The 26,928-nt window shown below is 41.5% G+C and overlaps 1 protein-coding gene across 3 annotated transcripts in view; it reads right to left on the bottom strand.

Moving 5' to 3' along the window:
- Positions 1 to 11,215: 11,215 nt before the first annotated feature.
- Positions 11,216 to 26,928, bottom strand: part of ppm1j (protein phosphatase, Mg2+/Mn2+ dependent, 1J) — a 36,484-nt gene continuing 20,771 nt past the window's right edge. For 2 of the 3 annotated variants that reach the window (XM_069941936.1, XM_069941938.1), the window contains exons 4-10: positions 26,762 to 26,874; positions 23,753 to 23,837; positions 22,784 to 22,902; positions 22,342 to 22,405; positions 20,511 to 20,618; positions 15,873 to 16,024; positions 11,216 to 13,588 (exon numbers count right to left, since the gene is read on the bottom strand). In XM_069941936.1, coding sequence (XP_069798037.1) covers positions 13,450 to 13,588; positions 15,873 to 16,024; positions 20,511 to 20,618; positions 22,342 to 22,405; positions 22,784 to 22,902; positions 23,753 to 23,837; positions 26,762 to 26,874 — 780 coding nt within the window. In that variant the 3' untranslated portion in view covers positions 11,216 to 13,449. The remainder of the gene's footprint in view (positions 13,589 to 15,872; positions 16,025 to 20,510; positions 20,619 to 22,341; positions 22,406 to 22,783; positions 22,903 to 23,752; positions 23,838 to 26,761; positions 26,875 to 26,928) is intronic. The other variant, XM_069941937.1, reaches the window with a different exon arrangement.

The raw sequence follows: 26,928 nt of genomic DNA, 5'->3' as shown, positions 1-26,928 counted from the left end.
GCTGACAGAGGGAGAATAAATCTTCAGCGACTGAATGTATTATCTAGCCATTTTCAACAGGGGCCACGGACTGAAATCATAAAATAGTTTTTACATTTTGTTAATTGTATATAGTCAGTAGGAAAGAAGTACAGAAGATACCAACTAAAGTTGATGCAAAAACACACAGAAATGCTGGAGGAGCTCAGCCGTCTTGCAGTATCCAGAGGAAGTAAAGTTATACTACCGGCGTTTCTGGACTGAGCCTTCTTCAGGATATAAGCAAAGAGCAGCCAGGTGTCTAAATTAAAGACTGGGAGGAATAGGAGTCCAGACCAACAAACAAAAAGGTGTTAATTGGTTATGACAAGCAGAAAGGTGAGAATTGATTTTGACTCTGTGAAAAGAGACAGAAAGAAAGGGGGAGAGAGATAGAACTAAAGAAAAGGAGACAGGGGGACAAAGGCAGGGTGGGGGGTTTAACGGAAACCTGGAAAAGTCTATGTTAATGCCATCTAGTTGAAGGGTGCCCAGATGGAAGATGAAATGTTGTTTCTCCAATTTGTAGGTAGTCTCAGGCAAGCATGAGACAATGGACAGACAAGGGAATGGGATGGGGAATTGAAATGAGTGGCTACAGGTAGATCCACACTATTGCGGCGGACAGAGCCGGGGTGCTCAACGAAGTGATCTTCCATTCTGTGCCTAGTATCTTTGATGTAGTGGAGGCTACCACGGCAGCACTGGATGCAGTAGATTCACAAATGAAGTGTTGCTTCACTTGGAAGGACTGTGGGGCCCCAAATGGTGCTGAAGGAGGTGGTGTGAGTGCAAGTAGGTGCCAAGGCGACATTTGGTGGGGAGGGAAGAGTGGACAAGGGAGTCACGGAGGGAGCGGTCCATGCAGAAGGTGGAGAGGGTAATATGTGTCTAGTGGTGGGATCGCATAGTACGTGGCAGAAATGGTGGAGGAGGATATGTTGGACACAGAGGATGGTTGGGTGGTAGGTGAGAGCAAGGGGAATCCTGTCCTTGTTGTGCATGGGGGTGGAGAGGGCCAGGGCAGATGTGCGGGTAATGGAGGATAGGCAAGTAAAGGCTACGTTGGTGGTGGTAGAGGGAAAATCATGTAGTTTGAAGAAGACCATCTCTGATGATCTGGCATGGAAGACCTTGTCCTGGGAGTATGATGTGACAGAGACAGAGGAATTGAGAGAAAGAAATAGAATCCTTACAAGGGACAGAATGTGAAGAGGTTGGTGTGGAAGTTGGTGGGTTTGTAGAAGATGTCTGTCTCGAGATGGAGACAGAGAGATTAAGAAAAGGAAGAGTGCTGCTCTAGATGGACTGTGACTTTGAGGTCAGGGTGAAATTTGGCAGCAAAGTCAATAAAGTCGATGAGCTCATCATGAGTGTGTGTGAGGTAACACCAAAGTAGTCGTCGATGTAGCGGAGGAAGAGCGTAGGATTGTCACATAGATTGCTCCATAAAGCCAACAAAAAAGGCAGGCATAGCTGAAGCCCATGCCTACCCTTTGACTTGGAGAAAGTGGGATGAATGAATTGAGGGAGAGGACAAGTTCTGCCAGTGGAGGAGGGTGGTGGTTGAGGGGGACTGGTGGGGTCTATTGTTGAGAAAGAAATTAAGGGCTTTGAGGTCTTCACAGGGAAGGGGGGAGGGCCTAAACTTGGAACAGAGTCTTAAGGGGGCCATGGCCTAAAAAGGTTGAGAATGGCTGGCCAGGGTGGAATGGTTATGGAGACCCCCTTATGCCTCCTCCAGGGGAGGTAGAAGATTCCACAATGCCATTTTGAGAAACTTGGTTTAGTAATAATATGTATAAACAACTGGAATGTTTTCAAAATCTTTTTTGTTTTGTAAAAATCAGAGAAGAAAACTTGCCATCCTTACCTGGTATGTGGTTGACTTTTAAGTGCCTCCTCAGATAGAGATAGAGAAATAAACGTCGATGTTGCCAGTGATGTTCACGTGCCATGAAAGATAAGAAAATGGGATTCTCTTCAGCTTCCTTGCTAGTATTCATTTTTTCAAATAACATTCATTTTAAAAGTTGTCTGGCCAATATCACATGGCTTAGTAAAGTATGATGCTGTGGAAAAATTGACTGTTGTGGTTCTTTCATTGCAACGACCACTGCACCTCTGGCTGTGAAATGCTTGTTTGATTTTGTGAGATCATGAGAAGCAAAATATAAATAGAAGTTTATCTTTCAAGTGATATAACTGTTGATATCCAGCTTCATCTTTATGTTGAAATTGCATCTGGTGGCTATGAGTTCATGATCACATGACAGCTACAGGATCACAAACCAGAACTACTCAAAAACCAAATTCATTTTTGCTAAGAATCCATTGCAACCTTTGCAAATAGTGATTTCTCATTCTCGTAAACCCTTTCTAAAGTCAAATACTTTATATTTTTATTATGTTATATTTCAAATATAATTATATATTATGTATTATATACTCTTATGTACAAATCAGAGGACATGGGTTAAGGGTGAATGAGGAAATGTTTTGGGGGAACTTCTTCACACGAGGGTGTGTAAAATCATTGAGGACCCCTTCCACCCTGTACACAGCATCTTTCAGCTGCTCCCATTAGAGAAGAGGTACAGGAATATCAGAGCCTGCACCACCAGGCTGAGGAACAACTTCTTCCCACGGCCAGTAAGAACACAGAACGACTAAAGGAATTACTCATACCAACCATCTGAGACTCTCATTTGCATTATTATAGATAAAATACTTGTCCTGCATATGTATTTTTTTTCGGTATGTATGTTATGCTTGGTAACGTGTTTTGCACCAAGGACAGGGTAAAACTGTTTTGTCACTTTGTACTTGTACATTTAGATGACAATGAACTTGGCTTGACTTGATTTGACTTGACATAGAGAGTGGTAGGAGTTTGGAACAAACTTTCAGCTGAATTGGTGAATACAGGCTCAATTTTAACATTTAAGAATTTGGTCAGGTACATGGATAGGAGGAGTATGGAGAGCTATAGACTGGGTGCAGGTCATTAGGACTAGGCAAAAAAAAAGTTGCACACAGACTAGAAGGGCTGATGGGCCTGTTTCTGTGCTGAAATGTTCTATGGTTGTATATACTGAAAATCTGAAGCAGATTTGGGAGCATTGATTTCAGATTCAGCACACATTTGTAGAAATCTGCCAAGGTCTCTGGTGCCATTCAAAACCTCTGCAAATCTTGAGGAAGTCGAGGTGCCGATGTGCTTTCTTCACGATGCCATTAGTGTGTTGGGTCCAGGAAATATCCTCCGAGATAGTGACTCCCAATAACTTAAATTTATCCATTCTGATACCCCCAAAGAACTCTGGATCGTACACCTCTGGTTGGTTTTCCCTTCCTGAATTCAATAATCAGCTCCTTGGTTTTCATGACATTGAATGCAAAGTTGTTGTTTCTGCACCATGCAACCAACCTAATAATCTCCCTCCTGTATGCTGACTCGTCGCCTTTCATTATGCAACCAACTACCGTGATATAATTGGCAAATTTGTAGATGGTGTTATTTTCGTACAGAGCCCCACAGTCATCATGTAAAGTGAGCAGAGCACGGGGTTAAGAACACAGCCCTGTGGTGCTCGAGTACTGATAGAGATTGTGGAGGAGATGGTCTTATCAATTCTCACTTTTTGTGGTCTGGAGGTGAGTAAATCCATTGACACAGTGGAGTGTTGAGTTCCAAGTTTTGAAGTTTGCTGATCGGTTGTGAGGGAATGATGCTGTTAAATGCCGAACTGTAGTCAATGAAGTGCATCTTGATGAATGCATCTTTGCTGTGCAGATGTTCCAGTGTAGAGCCAGTGAGATGGCATCCGCTGTAGACCTGTTGGTATGATAGGCAAACTGGAATGTAACCATGTCGCTGCTCAGACAGGAGCTCATATGCTTCAATACCAGCCTTTCAAAACACTTCATCACTATTGATGTAAATGCTATTGGTCAATAGTCATAAAGGCAGGTTACTATGTTCTTCTTGGGCACCGGAATGATTGCTGCCTGTTTGAAACAGGTGCGTACCACGCTTAGCCGGAATGAGACATTGAAGATAACTGAAAATATTGGTAAATTGGTCAGCCCAGATTTTTAGTACTCTGTCCAGACTGGATGCTTTCCTCTGATTCACTCTCATGAAGGCAGCATTCACATCATGCTCGGATACGAACAGGATAGAATCATCAGGGGACGTGGGGGTGCAGAGGGGTGGTTCTTCGCTCTTACTGTCGTCAAAGCGGGCTTAGAAGGCATTCAAGTTACATCCATGAGGATTTGAGTTTCAGATCTGGACTCTTCCTTGCTGAAATATCAGTGGACAAGTGAAAATGCTCTACCTTCCCCTTCATCCCACTGGCCTTTAACAGTATTTGTCTGGGAAGATGAGGGTCAAGCTGGAATTGGCCAGAATTGGCACGTGATTGGAAGATGGCAGCAGATTTAGGCCATAGTCTCTGCTTCCAAAATTAAATTGCGGAAACAAACCCCAGACCTGACCTGGTGCTGTGGTTGGACTCACTCCATCTCGATTACATCATTGAGCTTACAGCGCCCTGGGAGGATGCAGAGGAGGAGGCCATTGAGCATAAGAAACTGAGGTACGCTGAGCTTGCAGCTGATATACAGCAATGTGGCTATAAGGCAAGGGTCCAGTCATTTGAAGATGGCTGCAGAGGATTTGTGGCCACATCGACATCAAGGCTCCTCCGGGAGTTGCGAATGTGACAAGATACACGACAAGCAGTCAAAGATCTCTCCAGAGCTGCTGAAAAGGGTAGTCAGTGGCTTTGGATGAGGAGAAAGGATTTCATCTGCATCCCTAAGTGGGTGAATGGCATCTAGGGGGTGAACCCGGGATGCCGGTTTCACTACTGAACCCTCTGGAGGTGTCATGGGTCTGTCTGCAAAACACTGAGGAAAGCGGGTGGCCACTTCATAACCCAGAAGATGCCACCACTCACTTGGCTACCCTGCAGAGTCAAGGGAGCATGTCTCAGGAGTGCAATAAGGGATATCAACATCCAGACCTACATAACATACCTTCAGTAATATGGGAAATACAAAATTCTGAAGGAACTTTGATGGAAGAAGAATAGCCATTTCTCTGATAAATGAATTGGTATCAATGATCACAAATTCATTTGCAAAGGTACGACAGAGTATTTGAGACTTTTTTTGCTCAAGTGCTTTTCAAATTACTTTTAAGGATGGTACCAATGATTACATAAGTAGGAGAAGGATTCAGAGGCCACATGCATGAACAACCAGTTGAAATTAGCCAAGGGGATTGTCTTATTATTTCCCAGATTCCACTCAAATATTCCAGAGAAAAGGAGTGCCGTGAACCTGAAGACATTTGTGCGCATGTAACCAGATATAAAACAGATATAAACTTGTAATTATGATACGGGAATCTGGAATAAGGCATAGAATGAGGTTAACATTGTCCAGTTTCACAAAAGAATGATTTAAATCATATAATGGAATGGGTCCTGCTGTGTTGCAGATGCAGAAATTTGCTCTAGTCGAGCAAGTCCAGTTCTGTGACTTTATTCACAAAAAACATTTATAAAAAGAAAACCGTCCAAAATCTCTTCGCATCCTTAGTGCTGTATCCATGTTTCCATCACAGTACATTGTTAAAATTCATTTTCTTCTTAGCAGCATTGCCACCAGTCGTCAAACACTCCTCTCCCAATCTTTTGTTTGAGGAGCTTTGCTTCGCTCTCAGCCCCTCAATGCACAGTAAGGGAAGGACTTTAGGCTGCACCAAGCCTCATTTAAGCACGTACTCCTGCAGCCTGGAATATGCATGTCGGCAGCATTCCCTCACTGATATCTCCGTGTGCTGAAAGACCAACAGATTTCGGGCAGACCAAAGGGCGTCTTTCACTGAGTTGATGGTGTTCTGGATGTCTCCGTGCATCCCCTGGAACAGCTTGCGTATTACAGAGTCCTCTTTCATGCTGCAGACTGAATTCTTTTGGCTGCAGTAATTTGCTGTTGATAATGTCAGATTTCAGAGTAAGTTATGGTCATAAGCGGTGTTCTGGGATAGGTGTGACTAGTTAATTGGCCCCCTTCTGTGTTGTATGTGCTCTCTGATGATCACTCAAATAGAAGGTTATTTACAAATTTGATAAAGAATCGAGTCCACGCTGCTGAAGATCCAGCTGCGCTGGGTGGGTCACGTCTCCAGAATGGAGGACCATCGCCTTCCCAAGATCGTATTATATGGCGAGCTCTCCACTGGCCACCGTGACAGAGGTGCACCAAAGAAAAGGTACAAGGACTGCCTAAAGAAATCTCTTGGTGCCTGCCACATTGACCACCGCCAGTGGGCTGATAACGCCTCAAACCGTGCATCTTGGCGCCTCACAGTTTGGCGGGCAGCAGCCTCCTTTGAAGAAGACCGCAGAGCCTACCTCACTGACAAAAGGCAAAGGAGGAAAAACCCAACACCCAACCCCAACCCACCAATTTTCCCTTGCAACCGCTGCAATCGTGTCTGCCTGTCCCGCATCGGACTGGTCAGCCACAAACGAGCCTGCAGCTGACGTGGACTTTTTACCCCCTCCATAAATCTTCGTCCGCGAAGCCAAGCCAAAGAAAGAAGAAGAAAGAATTCTTCTGTTCTTATAACCCAGGTGTTGTATGCATTTTCAATTTTAATGGTCTCATCATTGATAGATGATTCTTCCGCTGCCTTTATTAATTAGATTTGTAGGAAAGATGGGTGTAGATTTGAGGAGGAAAGCAATATTCAAGAATGTTGAAAAGAGTTTAGAGATGAGGAAATAGTTTGCAGAGACCAAGGAGTCATGGGTGGATTTTATTTTTGAAAAAAAGTAATTCGTGGCAACAGATGTGAAAAGAAGAACATTTCATAACATTTTTCTACACCAACACTATCAATAAACTGTCCGTCAGATCATTTTATCGCATCTTTTTAGCTAAACGGCTGACAGCTCCTGTTAGCTGTTTCCTCTCATTTCTGGTAACTATTTTGTGATTATTTTTAAAATCTCAATTAATTTCAGTGCTTCACTGACCTTCCACTGTAAAGATTAGAACTGTATAGTTTAACTAAGATTATGTCTATTTATTGATACTGAATTCCTCTAGAAATCAGCAGGTGATTAAGAAGATAAATGGTTTATCAATGAATTTGAGGTCAAGGAAAAAAATGTCTTCAGTGCTGTGATGAGACTGTACTTCAGTTATTGTGCACAGTTTTGACCTCCTTACCAATAAAAGAATATTCTTGCCGTTGAACAAAGGTTCTCTAGGCTGATTCTCGATATGACGGGATTCTCAAGAGATTGAATAGGCTGAAATCGCCTGTAAAAGAATAAGAAAATTTTGACAGGATGATTCTTCTTGCTGAGTCCAGTAAAGGGATAGGCCATTCATTGCCGCGAAGCCAACTCTCAAGCAGAGGGCAGTGAATCTTGTGAATTATTTACTGAGGAGGTTTACAAAATCAAGACCATGATTGATAGGTTTCTGGATTTTAAGGGAGTCGAGGGAAGTGGGGATAATGCAGATAAAATGGAGAGTGCTGAAGTACAAGATTTATTTACTTCTGCTCCTATTTCTTGCGTATAAATGATTGCTGGGGGGTATGACCATCTTTGCATTACTATTTGAAAATTGGCAGTCAGATTTCCTACATTGCAACGACAACGTTCAAAAGAACTGCATTAGCGATGAAACATAGACATTGAGGCTGCAGAAGGTCTTATATAAATGTTTCTTTTTTATTCTTTCTGACTGTTAGTATATGTAATGATAATTTATGAACATTCTCTCCTTTTCTCACTTCACAAAACCATCTCACATTTAATCCAAACAATGAATTTAAAAATGTGGCAAGCTACACAAGTTTGTGACAGGGAAGTTTAGTTTTATGGAATCAGAATATCATTGCTCTCCCTGCGTTATAAACGCATTGGGTGATCGTGAGAGTAGGAATGTTATTCTGAATGACATTTTACCTAATATGGATAAAATAAGTTGTTATTGTCCGTGGTTAGTCTTTAACCCTGGTAGCTTTCTTTGACCCTGGCAGATATCCATAGCAAGAAAAAGAAGGCACTGTAAGTTTAAGGGGAAAAGGAGGGGAAACTTGCTATTGAGTTAAGAGTACAGTGATTCCAACCATTGAAAAAACTGGAGGTGTTGCACCCTAAACCTAAACCTTACCCAGAACCTGTGCAACGCAACTCATGCTTTGAACCGTTCTGCTCACGATGCATTAAAATTTGCGCAGAGATTGAATTCCGGTGCACCCCAATCCGAATTCAGAACGCATAGGTTCCCAGTGCACCGCCTTAGAAATTAATACATCTCAATGGGAACCGAGCATTTCCCAGTGTCGGGTATGACCACGACTCGCGTTGCAGGAAAGGACTTGTCTTTGTCCTTCTACAATCCCATTGGCCTGCCATTGTTGATTGACAGCTGTCAGAATAACGTTGGTGTGGTGATTGGTTCAGGCGATTGTTTAGAGCTCCAAGAGCTACTGCAGACCGGTTATATATAGGTTCAGTCGTTCTGCAGCATTCCTTCTTGACAAGTTCATCTGTTTCGTCTGGCTTTATTTCGAAACCTCACAAGTGTCTTCTTTTCAATGATCCCGTCATGCTTAAACTTTTAGAACGATTCCACTGAATTTTGTGTACTTTTGTAGATCAGAGAACCAGTGTCCAGTCCAATGAAAATGAGGAAACGAGATTGGTGAAACTGAAAGCTGATTATCTCCCAAGGATCTGATTACTTACATCCCAGTTTTGAAAAACTTTATTATTTATCAAAATTCAATATTCAGAATATTTCTTGCATATTTGAAGGTAGCATATTGTGATAGTACAGACCTATCACCAGTGTATATAGTTATAGTATCTAGAGCAGGGGTGTCAAACTCAAATTCATGGAGGGCCAAAATTAAAAACTTGGACTAAGTCGAGGGCCGAACTAAATATTTATTGAAAATTTTCAACAACATCTGCATGTTTTCTCTTCTTTCAACATATGTAATGTTAAACTTTTTCTTATTAAAATAAATGTTTAATAATAGTTTTGGATAAACTCTTTCCAGAAGCATTAACAAACGAGAAATAAAATATTCAATAAATAATATTTCTCTATAGAGGATTTGTCAAATGTTGCCAGTGTGCTGTCGAATAGTAAAATCTGAGGGCTATTGAGAATGTGGGAGAATAACATGATTCCTGAAACAATCAAATGGGTGACTGATTGTGGGCATGAACTCTAGCAGGGTTATTTGCCATGCCCTTTTTCCATTGGTACAGATATCCTTTGATTGACACACTTTTCAAGTTTTATGCCTAATGAGCTTGTATCCAGGTGCAGGACCATTTTTAACCAGGAATATATTGATCACTGTGACATGAAACGATTGGAAGATCGTTTTATCCTGAGATTAAAGTTCATAATCCTTACTCAGGCCTGTGTGCGGGAGGGCGGGGTTTGCGGGCGATTGGGTTGGACAACGACAGTACGGGGGCATCGGCTCTCGCTGCAGGGCGGCATCTCGGCGGATCAGCGGCCCCGTCACCGTGAGTCGCGGATCGGCCTGCGGCAGGGAGGGGGAGTGGGCAACGGTCCTGGCGAGGTCAGGCCCGAGGCCTCCGGTTCCGGGCGCTGGGAAGCAGCCTTGGCTTCCCCTGACACCAGCCAGGCCCCAAAACCAGTCCACGGTGAGACCCTGCAACGTAAACAGAGGAGGTGGGGGCGATTAGCAGGCTGACGCCAATGCATTCTGGAATTTGTTGTATTACTGTGCATGCGCTATACTGGCGCGGCGGCCAGCGGGCCACCTCTAATACATTTTTGAAATGATCTTGCGGGCCAAATATAATTATATGGGCCAGAGTTTGACATGTGTGATCTAGAGTGTAATGACTGTGCTTACAGCGATTGGCTGAGAGCTTAGCCATGCCTACTGTCTGGGCCTTAAAGGGTTGGGTCCCTCGCCAGGTCGGATCATTCCGGACTGGTCGGCCACCTGTGAAGAGCTCCTGTCTTTTGCTAATAAAAGTCTTTGGTTCTTTCGACGAGCTCTACACATATATAATTGCAATTTCTAAGAAAGGTGTGCGAGAGGATACAGAGTGAAACACAAAAGTGCAGATCCTGTGATTGTAGTAAAAAAAACAAATTCTGGAGGAACTCAGCCAGTCTTGCAGCATCTGCAGGTGATAAAGATATATTGTCCATGTTTCAAAATCTCCAATGGAAGCTTCAAGACCGGCTGAGTTCTTCCAGCATTTCTGTATGTTACTAATTGAGACAAAACATCAGGGAAAATCCTGGAATCCCAACGTGGAGGATTCCAAAACAGACCAGGACTGAGCAGAGTCTGCATAGATTAATGGAAAGGAAATTATTTTTGACTAATTATTGCATCTATGAATCAAACTCGAATTAAAGAACCAATAGATTTAAATGTTAAATTTGTACTTACAGGTAATTTCAACTTAGGAGCCTGTGCTGTCCAATTACAAGTAGAATTTCTGCTGCTCTTTATTAGCAAGTTCCCCAAATTTCTCCATTCTGGCCAAACTCTCATTTTTATTTTCTGCTTCCTAATTCTTGATATCAGAAGATTTAGCTTCTACCTATTCCGTCAAATAATTAAAAATTTTTATGCACCTCTATCAAATCAACACCGCCACTCCTATTTCCTTTCATTAGTCTCAATATTCAAGGGACTGCAGTCAAGTTAATGCAACCTGACTTAAATTTAGTGCTCTGAGCCCTGAAATTATTTCTGGGAGTTTGAGCTGTGTCCCCGGCTGTGCCATATTATCTCCTGTGCATTCTTCAAGGTACAGCAGTTGAAACTATGCAATCCTATCGATGGGATTCTGATCAAAGCCCTGTAGAATGAATGTATTAGCTTATGATATTTGCAGTAACAGGGATAAAACTTAAAATTGCATTAGCTTTCCCCATAATTTTTTGAAATTGTCAACCAGATTTTTCATGATTTCTATACTCAGACTTTGAAATCTCTTCATACTGTAGTTCCAAGCTTCTTGTCAGCAGAAAGGAGAAACCACCATCTTTATTTTTCCCTTTGTATAGTCCAGTAAACACAGTGAACATATCTCTTTTAGGACTCTCCTTAGCATATCCTTCTCTTATTGATTTATGCCAGACAAAATTTGAAGTATATCATGTATATTACATTTTAATGTATTATTATGCGACAATAAAAGGAACTTTGAACATCCTAACACACCTTATAGGCCATCTTATCAAAAATAAATTGTCAACAGGGCTATAAGGAGATGTTGAGAGCAAATGACTAGAAACTTGGTGCAAGAAATTGGTTTTAAGGATTAGTCTTATTGAATGAAAGAGATTGAGAGGTAAAGGATACATTTTGCAGTTTTAATGGCATGGCATATATGTATGACCTTAAATGTGTTTCTTTGACAGCATCCTGCACAGTCGGGCTGATTTACCATGTGCATCATCTCAGCCTAACTTAACTCTATGGTTTCCAATTGTAGTCTCAGAAAGGGTAACAAGAGCAGGACTCCTAACTAAACTTCCAGTATATGTTTAAAATAAGATTTAGTTAATTCAAGGATGATGTCCGGATTTATTGTCTAAAGACCACTGAAAATCTAGACATCTTTTTCAAAAGTCAGAGAGGTCATGGTGGAGAGTATGTTTTAGAACAGAGATTAGTAGCTGGTTTTGGACAAGGTTCTTAAGATTTACAGAACCAAGGTAAGTAGTTTGCAAATAAGGTAGTACTGATTGATTTGTACAGAAGAATAGATTAGGACAGCTGAATGGTCCACTTATTTTTTCTGTTTCTGCAACTGGCACCATTAATTACTTGTATTTGTAGAGACAGTTTTCCTCCTGACTTCCTCTTGCAGTCATAATAAGGATTGATGGCAGCCTATTCAATAACTTTTTGACAGTACACACAGATTGTAGCAGTTCCATAAAGGCAGCTCGCAACCGTGTTAACAATGCCCATAAACTGTATCTAAATATAGCATGGATTTTGGTTAAAGACCTATAAATCAGTTTTCTCCCCCCCCTTCACTTTTAACATTATGACCTCCTGGTATGAATAGCATAGACTAAAGTCAGAATTTCTGATAGCACCAAGGATATGCATGCAAATTTGCCTTCTAGGATGGTGTTTCTGATGGTTTATGCTTATTTAAAGTTATAATCTTAAAACATATATTGAGCACTGCATTGAACAAATGCCTGTCTGCAGTAAGGAATTTGAAAACCCTGGAATCGTCATTTAAAGACTGGATCTTGCCCTGGAAAGATCAAAGTTACAGAGATTGGGGATGGGTGGGGGGGGTGAGAAATAACAATAGGTCCTTCTAGTTTGATAAACTCCAAGACTTTCTTGACCATAGAGTTGTCAATCCTGATTTTACATCATTCACTCTCCATCTCCAATTGTCCTACCCAATCATTTTCTTTACATTTTATATTTTTGGTACTTTTTAAAAGTAATGAATAGTCATGACCTTGACCTGCAAAAATAATTCTCTTGGGATTTTTCTTGCAGATGTATTTTAATTTCTGGAGATATTCCAGGGCAATCTTGGAGAATTGGCAAGTGTAAATGCGCTTGCATCTGTCTATCTGTTTATGGAGCATTTGTTAATTTTATATGTTTGCGTCTATTATTCCTCATTTCATAAATAACTATAAAGTCCAGAAACTGCAATTTAATTATAATAAAACTTGTACACTAGGCCTGTTTGAAATCAGCTTTCTGGGGTTTCATTTGAACTTCAGGTATCTAGCATCCTTCATTTTGCCTTTGAACCTGCTGCAAGAGACCATGATCTTATCAGTAGCCAGTTTTAGTTTCTGGAAATCTTGCTTTGCAAAAGTTAAAACTGCATATACATATCATGAATATGTCAGTAATCAACAGAAATCTAAAACCTCTCAGAGGATTGTGGGTTCACATCCTGTGGAGACTTGATCACATGATCTGTGCCAACACTTGCAATAGAATATTGAAGTGCAGATGTGAGAAATAAAATTTTAAACTGAGACCAGTTTTGAATGGTCATTAAAAAAAACTACTTGAAGAACAAAGGTGTGCACGTAGTTGTTAATGCTAATATCTGCCCTTGTCTAATGCTCAACAACAGTTTATTGGCCCTCTTATTACATTGTTTTTGAGGAGCTTGTAAGGGGTGAATTGAGTGATAGATTTCAGACATTACTGCAGTGACTATACAATCTAAGGACACACTGGAATACCATGCAGATGTGAAAGGAACCCTACAAGTGCAAATTCTTGCTTCCAAGTGGGGGACAAATCAATTTTAAAAAAGGAATCAATTGCTCCATTTTCCAGTTTTTGCAGAGTTCAAGGAGAGGCTGAACCAAGGGTAGTCATGTATGACCATAAAGAGGGATGACAAATACAGAGATGTCGTCGCCTGAGCCCAGTCTGTCGTTTGACAAGCGCCACCCATGGTCCTTCAAAATTCCACGTGATTTCATCACCAAGTCCTGAGCTGCCAGTGTGAACCTGTGGAGAGAAATAAATTGAAACATACAGAAAGTAAAGCACAAGATGGCCATTTTGTCTGTTCTGATGTTTATCTCCAACATAAGTTTAATCCATTTCAGAACATAATGAAAGCTTCCCTCCCCTTCATGAACATCTCCCATTGCCTAGAAAAGGCAGCCAACATACTGAAAGCCATTACACCATGGATGCACTCTCCATTCCCACCTCTCATTGGGTAGAAGCCTTGCACCAATAGGCTTAAAGACAATTTCTTCCCCATAGCAATCAATGAATGAGTTCTGTAGCAGTGCTCTCTTACTGCCCTTGCTTGATGTTAATAGATCTTCCTTTTAATCGTATTCCAATCACTGTAAATTGTGCTTTGTAACTCATTGGTCTGTTCGCAGAAGAACCCCTCTCACTGCACAAGGTATTTTGTGACAAACTTATATTTATGTATTTCAGACTTTCAACATATCTTTATGTCCGCTCCCCTCTCACACATTTCTCATGGGAAACATCTAATTTATTTGATTTGACTACCATCTGGAATAGTTTCACATTTCAGTGATTCTTTTGAGCACCTTATTGATTTTTTTCCACCAACTTTTTTTAAATTTCAATGGGAAAAATTATAAAACAAAGAATAAATCTGTTTAGAGAGAAGCAGATTGAGATGTTTCTCAATCTGCAAATAAGATTGCCAATTTCATTTGCACATAATCCAAGGAAGTTTCAATCACTTGACTATGTGCCCTACAAACATGCCTAATTAATATGTCCATCATCACAAGTTCAACCCATAGCTTCATACCTCCAATTGGAAATCAGCCTAATCGTCTTTTCCCTTGCTCCAAATATTTTTATAGCTAAAAGCATTCAAAGGAAATGAAAACTGTGCTACCCCTCCTGATCCTTTGCCATGTGCTGAAGATTAATTTGTCAATTCCTGAAGGTTGCAGGAAAATGTAGGAGGATTGACAATTCTAATTACTAGTTCTATTACTGAAATTTAATACAATCCTCTAACATTAAAAAAAGGTTTAAATTACAGCTTGATTCCTAAGAAAGAGAAAGTTAAATGTGGTTCATTAACTGTAAAATGCTTTGTAACTCAGTGAAAGTCCATAAAAAAATGCATGATTTTCCTTTATCAGAGTTCCTATGGTGCCCAGGTAGAAGCAGCCCCATCACTAGATCACACTTGTCTTCCGCATTACAGTTCTGGGCCATCTTACTGAAATGGCAAGCGAGGGAAAGAGCTTTAGCTACTTGGCAAGACTTGAGAAGCTGAGCTTTTTCCAAAAGAGAAAGTTTGGAGGAGATTGAGTGGACAACTGAGGAGATTTTAAATGGAGATAATTAGGGAATGGATGGAGGGTTAATAAATCACAGGACAATTAAACAAGGGGGAGATGAGAAAAAATATTGCTGCAAGTCATTTTTATGTAACATTCACTGTCTGGATCAGTAGTGGAAGCAAATGCAATAATAACTTTCAGAAAAGAATGAGTTATGTATTCAGGAAGGATAAATTTGTAGGACTATGGAGAATAGGTGGAATGGGACTGCATAATTGGATAATTCTTTTAAAGAGCTGGCACAGGTTAAAAGACTGTCTGTTTTGTATGAATCTGTAAAAGCTTATAATGACAAGCAGTGATTCAACTTTTTCTATGTTTATACTAAGCAGAGACTCATTGGCTGCCATGACCACATGGGTTTCTGGGTTTTTTTCTGTGAGAGTACTGCAGATTGTACCTACATGGAATACTCGTTGTCCCAATGGATGCTTACGTGTGGGCTCCTGGGTCATTATTTTTAGCTTAAGTGCTTTAAGTTCAAGGAACCGAGAAAAAGTGAATGGAATTGTGATGCATATCGGTTAAAGATCATTCCAATGTCTGAACAAAAAATTCCAGACTGGCATCCCTGATGCAGCCCTGGGGGAGCATTGCAATGCCAGTGGTGCTGTGCTTTCAAATAAGATATTTAATCTAATCCCTTTTTTCATCCAGATTAGCAGAAAGTATCTCATGTTTGGATGACGAAGCAGGAAATTTTTCTGTGGTATTTTCCCAGTTTATTTGTCTATTAATCTATTAAGCCCTAATAAGGGATTGCATTTTCTATGTTGCTGCAGTAACCCATGCTTCAGAAATCATTCTGCTCATAGATGAAGCACATTGAGATGTACAGAGCAATTGAAGGATGCTGAATGGGGGCACGCTCTATTTATTTTATCACCTGAATTTTCAGTTTGTGAGAACTACCTTGGGAACATCTATTCAAGTCCACAAACCTGTTGGGTTCGTCAGGCTCACTGCTGGAAAGTATGCGAGTGACTGCATCTGCTACCTCTCGATCTGAGACAACATCCCACAGCCCGTCTGTCCCCATCACGATCACATCATCCGCACCATGCTCATACTTTTTCATATCATATACTTTCACCTGCCAAGATTACAAGGTTTCATTAAAAATGTTGCAAGAATTGTACTGGGAAATTAAGCCTTATATGTTAATATAAACATTTATACTGCACATACTTCCCATCCAAACAGTACAGCCTTTCATTCCTCTTTCCAACATGTTTTTTTATAGGTTCCCAGTAAATACATCTATTCACCTCATTTCTTTGTGCAAGTAAAGTAGTTTGCTTCCTGAAATCCTTATTAGATTTTTTTAATGACCATTGAATCTATGTTATTCACTTCTTAATGAGTGGGATGTGCTAGTGGCAAAACCTTATGACAACGGCAGCTGTAACCCCCATGTAATGAAGGCACTTACTTACAGGGAGTTCAGCATTTCAACCAAAACAAAAGCAAACATGGTATAATTCCAAATGAGATGGTGCACGAATTGGAAGAGGTTTTTCCAAGCAGTTGTATTCCCTCCCATGTTCTTGCAACATTTGTTTGTCTAGGTGGTAGAGGTATGAAGTTCAAGTGAATGTTCAGGCTGTGGTGGAATACTGTATTGCAGTCATTGTACTGGTTGGCCCTGCCCCGATACTATAACTCCTCCACCTCCAGGATTCCTAATAAAGGCAGTATCACTCAATCCCCTCCCTCAGTACTTGGAATCGAGCCAACAGCATGTAAGATATGACTGTGTTTTTATAGCGATTAAAGCCTATTAATCTCGACTTCTGGTCTGTTGGGTCTAATTGATAGTTCTACACAAGCTTGCCATGAAACTGGCTACATTATCAAGAATAATATCAGGCATCTTAATATTGTTGGAAAATATTTCATAGCACTCCTGACTCATGTCTGAAAGCTGGCGGACTTGCGAGTCAAGTGACAAACTACTCACAGCAGGTTATCCAACTTTGGGGGGGTGTGAACTGATTTATAGGTCTTTAACCAAAATCCATGCTATATTTAGATACAGTTTATGGTCAAGTTAAGATTTTATTTATGCTGTCCCTCAATTTCCCCCATTTTTAGGTTCCCTTCTCCAAATAAAGATGAGTTCCCAATTGGAAATATACAGATTAATAAAGGATAAAAGGCCAACCAAGGTGGTAGTCCAACCAAGTGGAAGGGAGTGTTATGGGCAAGTGAGGATCCCTTGCCGAAGAAATAGGCAAGAAGGTGATGGAAGAATAAATCTGTTGTCTTTGCTGTATAATGACTGCTGGGCATCGATGAAGAGAAGGTCAGGAGTTAGAGTGAATATACAGCAAGGATTGGAGCTGAAGTGAGTTAGGGGCTCAAAAGAGGGAGAGAGAAGAGTATGGTATTGGAGTGGGGAGAAGAGAGTTGGGGGAGAGAGAGTTGAGACCTCCATTGTTGAGAGCCTAGAACCAGAGCCTAGAGCTCCCTCCCCTACCAGAACAATGTTTTGTTGGTCCTCACCCCACCAGCCTCTGCACCCAGCACATCATTATTTCTAATCCGAAGCATCATTCATGCCATCCTCCATTTCAATAACTTCCAATCTGTTGTTTACAATTAGTTCATCTTTATCATGGACATTTAAACTCTACACACCCCCATTTCCCCTTCTCCCATCGGAAATGTCTTAAGAGTCCTCCATTTCTTTCTTGAACAAAGGCATCTGCTTTGGAGAACTTGTCTGTAACCTCAACAACTTCTTTTGATTCCTCCCACTTAATGCAGATCAAAGGTGTCGACATGGACACATTCATGGCCCAAGGTGTGCTTGTCTTTTTGTTGGCTATCAGTACTTGGAAAAGGAAGTTGCTGTTTAATGTTCATACTAGGTTAATTTCTGTTTCGCTCAAATCCTCTGCTGGAGTTTTGAACCAAATTATTGGAATGCAGTGAAGACTATGTTCGTGCCCTGGGATTGGAGAGTGCCCAGATGAAAAATGAGGTATTGTTCCTCCAATCTGTGGGTGGTCAGGGTAGGGTAATGTGAAAGGCCTTGGACAGACATGTGAGCTTGAGAGTGTGGCTCAGAATTGAAATGGTTGGCTACGGGGAGGTCGCTTTTGTTGCGGACGGAGAGGAGGTGCTGGGCGAAGTGATCTCTTAACCTGCGACCGGTCTCTCCGATGTAGTAAGGGCCACAGAGGATGCACCGGATGCAGTAAATGAGTTCTTTGGAGGTGAAGTGTCGCTTCACTATTAACTTGGCCCTCATCCGCATCTCTTCCATTCCCCGCTCATCTGCCCTAGACCCTCCGCCCCTAGAAACAATAAACACAGAATCCCCCTCGTCCTCACCTACCACCTCACCAGCCTCCACATGCAACACATTATCCAGTGGAATTTCCGGTACTTACTACAGGACCCCACCACCAGACACATTTTTCCTTCTCCTCTCCTCTCAGCTTTCCGTAGGGACCACTCCCTCCGTGACTCTCTTGTGCACTCTTCCCTCCCCACCCATTACCCCCCTGGCACCTTCCACTGTGGTCGAAGGAGGTGTAATACCTGCACCCACACCTCTTCCCTCATCGCTGTCCGAGGTCCCAAACAGACCTTTCAGGTGAAGCATCACTTCATCTGTACCTCCAAAGAACTCATTTACTGCATCTGGTGCATCCTCTGTGGCCTTCTCTACATTAGAGAGACTGGTTTCAGATTAGGAGATCACATCACCCAGCACCTCCTCTCCATCTGCAACAAAAGCGACCTCCCTGTAGCCAACCATTTCAATTCTGAGTCACACGCTCAAGCTCACATGTCTGTCCAAGGCCTTTCACATTACCCCACCCTGAGCACCCACAGATTGGAGGAACAATACCTCATTTTTCATCTGGGCACTCTTCAATCCCAGGGCATGTACATTGAGTTCACTGCATTCCACTAATCAGCTTTCTTTTTCCACCCCTCCCCCCCCCAAATAGTCATTCCAGTTCCTACTTTCTTTCTCTCTACCTAGCCTAGATTTCTTTTCCCCCTCCCCCATCTATCATCTCCCACCTTCATCACCCTCCTCCCCCTTCCATTCGGCCATTGCTCATGTTCCCCCACACCTCGATGAAGGGCTCAAGCCTGAAAAGTCGGTGATGTATCTTTACCTTTGCTACATAAAGGTACTGTTTGACCTGCTGAGTTTCTCTTTGTGTGTTTTTTAATTATTTTGGATGTGTTCCTGGTATTGCGTGATCCAAGTGGACTTTCAAAAAGACTTAGTTGGCTATTCAAAATGATTCCTGGGATTTTGCTCTCACCCTCTTCTACCCCACTCTATCTTGATCCTGTGAGAGATGAGTAAAACTAATATGAAAATATGAGAGATGAATAAAGCCAGTATGAAAGGATAGTTAATAGATAATAGAATGTAGGAAGTAAAGTTAGTCTGAATAAGATAAGGGTCTTCTAGCCTTAGACAGAATTAGCAAGTTCTGCATATAAGAAGTTAGTAAGCCCTGAGGGTCGGGAAGGTGTGAATAAGGACAAAAAGGACAATGACATGATGGGACACCGACAGGATACCCCCTGGTCCTCTAAGTTCACAGAAACAGCACGTAGGCAGACAGGATTGCCTAATGCCAAACTCATCCAGGAGGCAGAAGAATGTAAGGGGGAGGGTACTTCTATACTGAAATAAACTGTATAAAAGTTGGGTGAGCCCCAGTGTGTGTGTGTGTATTCCCACCAGGGTAAGGGGAAGCCAACTTTGCATTGTTGTATAATAAATGTCTCGAGCAATTTCTATGACGGTACTTCTGTTTCTCACAGTCCCTACCATCTCCTTGCGCCCCAGTCTTTGCTCTCTCCGTGTCCTCTTTTCACCCCCTCCCCTTTTACAATTGTCCTCCTTTGTCCCTCTTTCCCTCCCACACTCTCCCTCACTTTTTCCAGAGATTCTCTTCCCATTCCCAGTGTCCCTTTCCCCACACCTCTCTTTTCCCACTTCATCCCTTGACTCCTGTTTCTCTCAGTGGCTCTCTCATCCCCACACCCTCCTTTTCCTCATTTTCTATCCATCTCTTCTTTTGCCTCATTTTACTTTAGTACCCCCTTCATTCCCTCATCACCCCTCCTTTGCCTCACTCATCACAGTAGTCATCTTTTCCCCATTTTTCTCTTTTGCCTCCGTTCATTCCCAGGAGAACTGATCAGACCTGTGGATGAATGGACAGGTGGAAAATGGACCAGACTCTTTGAATGAGTGAGATTTTCAGGAAAGAATCAGATTCTGCATTGGTACGAGGTTGGTTGTGGATGTCTTTTGGATTCAGAAATCCACATTTGTATTTGGCCCTCAAATCAACTTGTGGCTGTTGTATGAAATTTCCAAATATTACAAGATGGAACTCTTGTGTTGGAAACACCAATAAATTTGCAAAGCCTACATTGGAACACACCCCGTCACGCCAAACCCCTGCTCTGCTCCTACTCAACTGGGTAGATGATGAAGATGGATTCAGGTTCTCTTTATATCTATTGGATATCTTTGAAGTAATTGGCTCCTTCGATTAGTAATGTAAACAATGTCCATTGATAGCTCTCACCTCTGGCATGCAGGACAAGAAAGGTTTGATGTGGATATTGGAACAGTGAACTTTCAAATCATGATCTCCCAGTCCTCGAGTGACTCCTATGGTTGCCATGACGCGTGCCTGTTGGGACAGTCAGTGCCTTAGTAATACACAAATCACCAATGGTGAAGAGACTTTTCAAAATTCTTGAATTTTTTCATGAGGAAATACTACAGTTGGTGCTATTCCTCAATACTGCTTGAAAGCAGTTTGCATAACCAACTGAGGTCACTTGATGAACTGGAACCTGATGTTATTCTGTGATCTTGCATCAGGACTGGTAGCATAGAGGGAAGAAAACCAATATATAGGAGGGTTGAGACAGATACCCCTTTTACACTACTGTTGAAAGACGGGAATTAACAACCTTTTAACCGTTTCACTTACCTGTGTGAATGCAATGAATTGGGTGGGGGGGGGGGGTCATTTTCATGCCGGAAATTACCTGGCAAGGTAGGTAGAATTGGAGCCGATGCAAAACGCATCGACTCCTGACCCAGCTTTCTTGGTTCAGTGTGAATGACCCGAGTTGTCTTTAAACAATTAAGTGTAAAAAGGGTGAGACTGGTAGGTGATAGGTTAAAATAGATGGGGGGGGGGGGTGGGGGGGTTGGCGATGCTGGATAGATGGGGGATAGGGAATCTTGAGACAGAGACTGGAATGTGAGAGGTAGAATTAAGAGAGGGAGTGATAATGGGCTGTCCTCCCCATTTGTTTCCATCTGCCTATCCTCACTCCCTCACCTGATTCCTCCTCTCAGCTGTCAATCTCTCTTTCACACTGCTAAATAACATGGGTTGATCCAGGCAATTTAGTGGGTATTTAATGGGTCACCTGGCAGTATGAATGCTCCCAACTGGCCGATGGGGTGGAGGGGTGGGTGCGGTAAAGATCACCTGGGCACTGATACTTAATAGGGGGTTATATCAGAGCCTGGCTGAGTTGTGAACAGTGTGAACAGCAAATCTGCTCAACTGGGTATCATTAGTGACGTTAGTGCATGCATGCAAGTGTTAGTCTGGTAGTTTTAATATCAGTGCAGTAAAGCTGTCACAGGATAGCCAGCAGGGCTGTCAGTGAGTGGCCAGTGGAGATGTCACAGGGCGGCTGGTAGAGCTGTCGGCACGTACCTGTGCTTTAAATCATCTCAACATTATTTGTAATACCTAATACTCTATTGTTTAGGGAAATAATGACAAGCTAGTCTGTGGGTTTGTCCTAAGTTTGATTCTGAATCCCACTGCAGTAAATTTTCCCATATATTGCGTGCTTATGTCTTATTAAATTGTGCAAGTCTCTATCTGCCAATCATTGTTTTAACTTATTACCTAGCACCCTTTGTCTGAATCCTCCTATATATTGGGGAAAACAGGAAAAGTAATCCAAGGAGGAGAAACACAGGTAGATGGGCCAGTGGGTGAAGGATGGATAGAACTAGGTGGGGGAGGGTGAACAAAAAGGAAGAAAGATCTTGGGTGGACTGGTGGGAGCAGGAAAGGAACACCAGAGGAGAGAGTTACTTGAAAATGAAAAATTCAATGTTAATTGATGTAACTCGTGCTCCACCTGCCCATGTTCTGCTACATATCTACCTGAACTTCTTAGAAAGCTAATTTCATTTCAGGATTGCAAATTTTATATTGAATTCTCATAAAAATGTTAAGATTCCTTTCAATTGTTGACACACAAAAGAATGCTGAAATTTAGGACAAAGAAACAATCTGCTGCAGGAATTCACCAGGTTGATCTTTTTATCTGCTGAGTACCTCCAGCAGATTGCTTGCTTTCAGTTGTACTGTGTACCTTTTTGCCTTCACCATATACCAATGGGAACTTCAAGTCATCCTCTTCTATAGTTTTGTATGCCCTACAGAATAAAGAAGGGATGCTGTGTTAATCATTGAATAGATCTTGAGTTGGGCAACTATATAATTTTTTGCAGAGGAGATTCAAAGCAACATTCATCTGATTGCAGCCGCGCCAGATATATGAAAGGATGATCAGTTAGCCCCCATCACCTTTCAATTCAATTCCTGTGCCAGCCTGCTCAAATGTGTGCTCACTAAGTAGTATTAGCCACTCACCCATCCTCCGATCACCCACCCAACTATCCTCCTCCCCCAATCTACCAGGGAGTTTGCAGCAGTTTAAAAAGTGGCTTACCAGCACTCTTGAGAGCAATTATTGAAGAACAACAATGATACTTAAATGTCTAAATACAAAAATGTTGTTGATTGATTCTTACCAGCCAGTCATGCTATAATCCCGGAACAACATCTTGCGTCCAATTTCCCGATGCTGAATTCTCCTTGGAAATTCCAAATGTGTAAATTCATTTCCAAGGAGATGTGGCTGTAAACATCCCTAAACAAAAACCACTTGGATTAATACGACAACTGAAAAATGTCCCTTTCTCTCTCACAAGATGATTATTAGATAAAAATTTTCACCGAGCTACATCAGGTGATACCAGGACAGGTGATGAAAAACATGTTTTTAAGGATCCTCCTAAAATTATTCTTTTTGGATCTGGAGAGATTTAGGAAGGAAATTTCAGAGCTTAGGTCTTGGAGTCTGAAGGCTCTATTATCGATGATGCTGTGAAGAACACTGGAGATGCCACGAGCCAGGAATGGAGGAGTAAAGATATGTCAGCAGATTGAAGATGCAAGTACTTTAGAGATATGTGGGGCAATGGAGGGGTAGGAATGTCGGGAAGAAAAATCATAACTATAAATGGATGACAACACAACCAGCTTCCATTTAGGCTCGGGATGGGTGATTAGATTAATAGGATGACTATAGAAAATGTGATTAGTTCCTCGACAGTAGCAAATTAGACAGTTGTGGTGGAGTGTTGAAACAATGGACTCTTTGAAGTGGACAATGTGGTGAAAGTCAATTGACACTATCCTCTCACTGAACTTACCTGTAATCCCTTCACATTTAAGCACAGCTGTTGGGGATGACTCTGCCACAGAAAGCATCACAGAAGACAATTTCTGAATCCCACCCTCAATAAGCTGCAGCCTACCCAAGTTCAGGAGCCGGGGAATTCTGTCCACTCATCAACAAGCTGAGGCAGAGAAAAGCAATGAAAGAGGTAGGATAGGATGGCTTCACCTTCCCTTGACGCTCTACCTTAAACATTAAAAAGGAATTTAAAAAAAATGCAGATTATATACGGAAGACAAGAGAGGAAATATTTCCTTACTAAATACTGCAATCTCTGCCGCTCTGATTCAGGAGTGAATTCATTAGACAGTGGGATAATGTCCCCATTGCGGATTAGAATAGCTCTAGAATTAAAAACAAAAATGTTTATAAAGGTATTTTAGACACACGAAGAGTTTGCTCAGAGTAAATCAATAAAAGTTATTTCCACTAGCTAAAGGGTTAATGATCAGAGAGCACAGATTTAAAGGAGGCTGTGATTGAAGGATGAAGTCGGCCATTCAACTCTCCATGCCTGTTCTGCTATCCAATAAGGTCACAACTAATCTGCTATGTTAGTGCTACTTTCTCCATCAATCCCATATCCCCAGTCTAGTGTTACAGGCCCAGAGGTCCCCAAAACCCACCAGCAATAGAAATTCACTAAGACCAATGGCTACTTAAAAGTTACTTTTAATTTTCTTTAAACATAAAAACAGGATCAAACTTTAACTTATCACTATTAACTTAACCCCCTTCTAATTCTAAGTGCACGTGTATGTAATGTGTAATTGTTCAGGAAAGTTCTTTGATTCACAGTCCAATCACACCTCCCTCCTTTAAGTTCACTGTGATCAGGCAATTCTTATACTGTGCACATAAATGAACATTTATGAATTTTCACCAAGCTCTGGTGCTTAAAGGTAATTGGATATCGCTCAGGAAGGTTCTTGTTGGTTTTGAGATTCATAGCTCGTTGGACACACACAAACTGATTTACTTCCATCAGTCACTTCAGTGTCATGCCAAAGAAATTTGCCCCATCAGGGTTTTCCAAATGATAACCTCTTCTTCCAGGTCACCACCAGGTTCCTCTTGTTTTCCTTATTTCAGGAGAAACACTCGAGCCAGCGGGTTTCCACAAGGGTTTTCACCAGGCTGAACTTAGAACTTACAACCAGTCTTCAAAATAGGGTTTTCCACAAGCTTCCAAAAGCCTCTGTAGAAGTCAGTTCTCTTTCTTTGTCACTCTTAGAGAAAGCCCGTTGATCTTTTTTTCCTCTCTCTGCTTGCAAAACCACATGACCTTCTTGCAGGGCTCCAGACCCAGTCCTTGAAAGATCTTATCAGCTTCTGAGCATAGACTGTTTCATTTGCACCTGCTTTTGAAGTTCCTTAGCAAAGCAATTCCAAAATGGCTTTTATTGTCTTTGCAAAATCACTGGTGCCTCAATGTCTCACTTTCAGCGAAGTGCTTGCATTTTAAATGAGATCTGTTTTGTGAAGTGTTTGTTTGTTTGTGACCTACCCTAAACCCCCCACAATCTATCTCCTTTAAAAAACATATATAAAATCTAATATACCCATCACACTAGTGACTTGACATTTGCTAGACATGCTGCCTTTCCAAAGAGACATTTGGAATGTTTCTATCTGCTCCCTCAGGTGGATATAAAAGAATCCCTGGCATTATTTGTGAAGACCAATCAGGAAAGTTTATCACTATTGCCAAGCTTCAATTACATCACATGTAAATGTACCCAATGGTCACAAAATGAAAATGGTGGATTGTTTTTTAGAAGTACCAAAACAACAATGTTCCACTTTGTTCCTATGGCCAAGAAGCACACCAAAGGTTCTACCTTTACAGAAACCTGAGGACATTTATCACACCCGTCACCAGTTTTTATGGATGCTTCATAGAAAGTATTTTGTCTAGATAGCAGGAAACTGCAAAGAGTTGTGAATGCAGCTCAGGCCATCAATCTCCCCTCCATGACTATATCTTCAGCTCCTGCTGTCTCAAGAAAGCAGACAACGATTGAATAAATGGGAAAGGGGGGGGGGGTGAGGGAGGGAAGGGAGGGGGAAAAAGGGGAGAAAATGACACTATATATTCAAGAGAAAAATGTCTGTATGTATTTTGGTCAGTATGGGTTATAGTGTGAAAAATAAAACAATTAAAAAAGATAGCAGACAACATATTAAAAGATCCTTTCATTCCAGTCACATTATCACCCCCCCCCCCCCATTACCCCTTTAGGCAGAAGTATACATGTTTGAAAACATGAACCTCCAGGTACAAGAACAGATATCTGACTATTGAACATGTCTTCTTTTAGTATAGATGAGGCATTGTACTGTTTAACTGTACTTTTCCCTTTTTAACATTATACCATGCAATCTTGTTTGATGTGACACTATTTTTATTCTTGCCCCACCTGATGTACTATGTAGATGTTGACCTGCCTGATAGCACGCAAAAAAAATTAAAATTTTGTACCGAATTTCAAAACACATGACAATAAACAACATGGTTGTTTCAAGACTGGACCATTTTAAAAAAAGTTTTGTGACCAAGCGCAATGAATTGCATATTTGTGTGTGCCAGAATCTCTCTGCCCCTGTGAAGAAAGTATTTCTGATACAAGACAAATTTATCATTAGTTTCATTTCTTATCATGTATACTGAGACACTGGCCTCACTCAACAAGGGTGATTGTGGGGTCTTGCTGTGTCACATAATACTATATTTAGAATGTAACATACATGAAATTCTTTAACTTTTTTTTTGTCTACTGTAAGGTAGACAGAGAGTCGCCACTTTGACCAGTGCCTCCCACAGAAACCTAGAGCACCTGATGTTCCTAGACTGTCTCCCCTCTAAGTACTGACCAGACATGAGCCTGCTTTGCCTCCAAGATCAGACAATCTTAGGCATATTTGGTGGTGTTATTAATTTGCCAATCTGCAACCAGACTCTGACATTTTGGACTGATTTCCTCCAGCTTCAGATTCCAGCATTTGCAGTCTCCTGTGTGCCTCTAATAACCTATCAACTCGCACGTCTGTGGTGTGTGGGTGGAAACTGGAGCACCTGCATCTGGACAAAACCCACATGATCTCAGAGACGTGCAAACTCCACACAGACAATGCCTGAGGTCCTGAGAGGCAATGGTTATGCCATTCTTTATGTGCTGCAAAATTACTCTGGGTGTTAACTCTTAAATTGCACCAGCATACAGTCTTTTGTTCCTCTTGTCCAGGACAGTGAATCTGGGCTTTGTACCTGCTGTCACCAGCATTTGCCACGTAAAATTTTCCCAGGAGGTAAATAACTGCCAGAGCACAGCAGCCACCCAGTATTGAGGAAGAGTTTCGTTCCCTTTCAATCTGTATGTCCTGCAATAACAAGAAAAGTCCTATCAGACCATGTGCAACTAGGATTACAGAGAA

The sequence above is a fragment of the Narcine bancroftii genome, chromosome 5 (genome assembly GCF_036971445.1).
Source record: "Narcine bancroftii isolate sNarBan1 chromosome 5, sNarBan1.hap1, whole genome shotgun sequence".
Taxonomy (NCBI): Eukaryota; Metazoa; Chordata; class Chondrichthyes; order Torpediniformes; family Narcinidae; genus Narcine; species Narcine bancroftii.
This window is presented reverse-complemented; position numbering and strand designations above follow the sequence as displayed.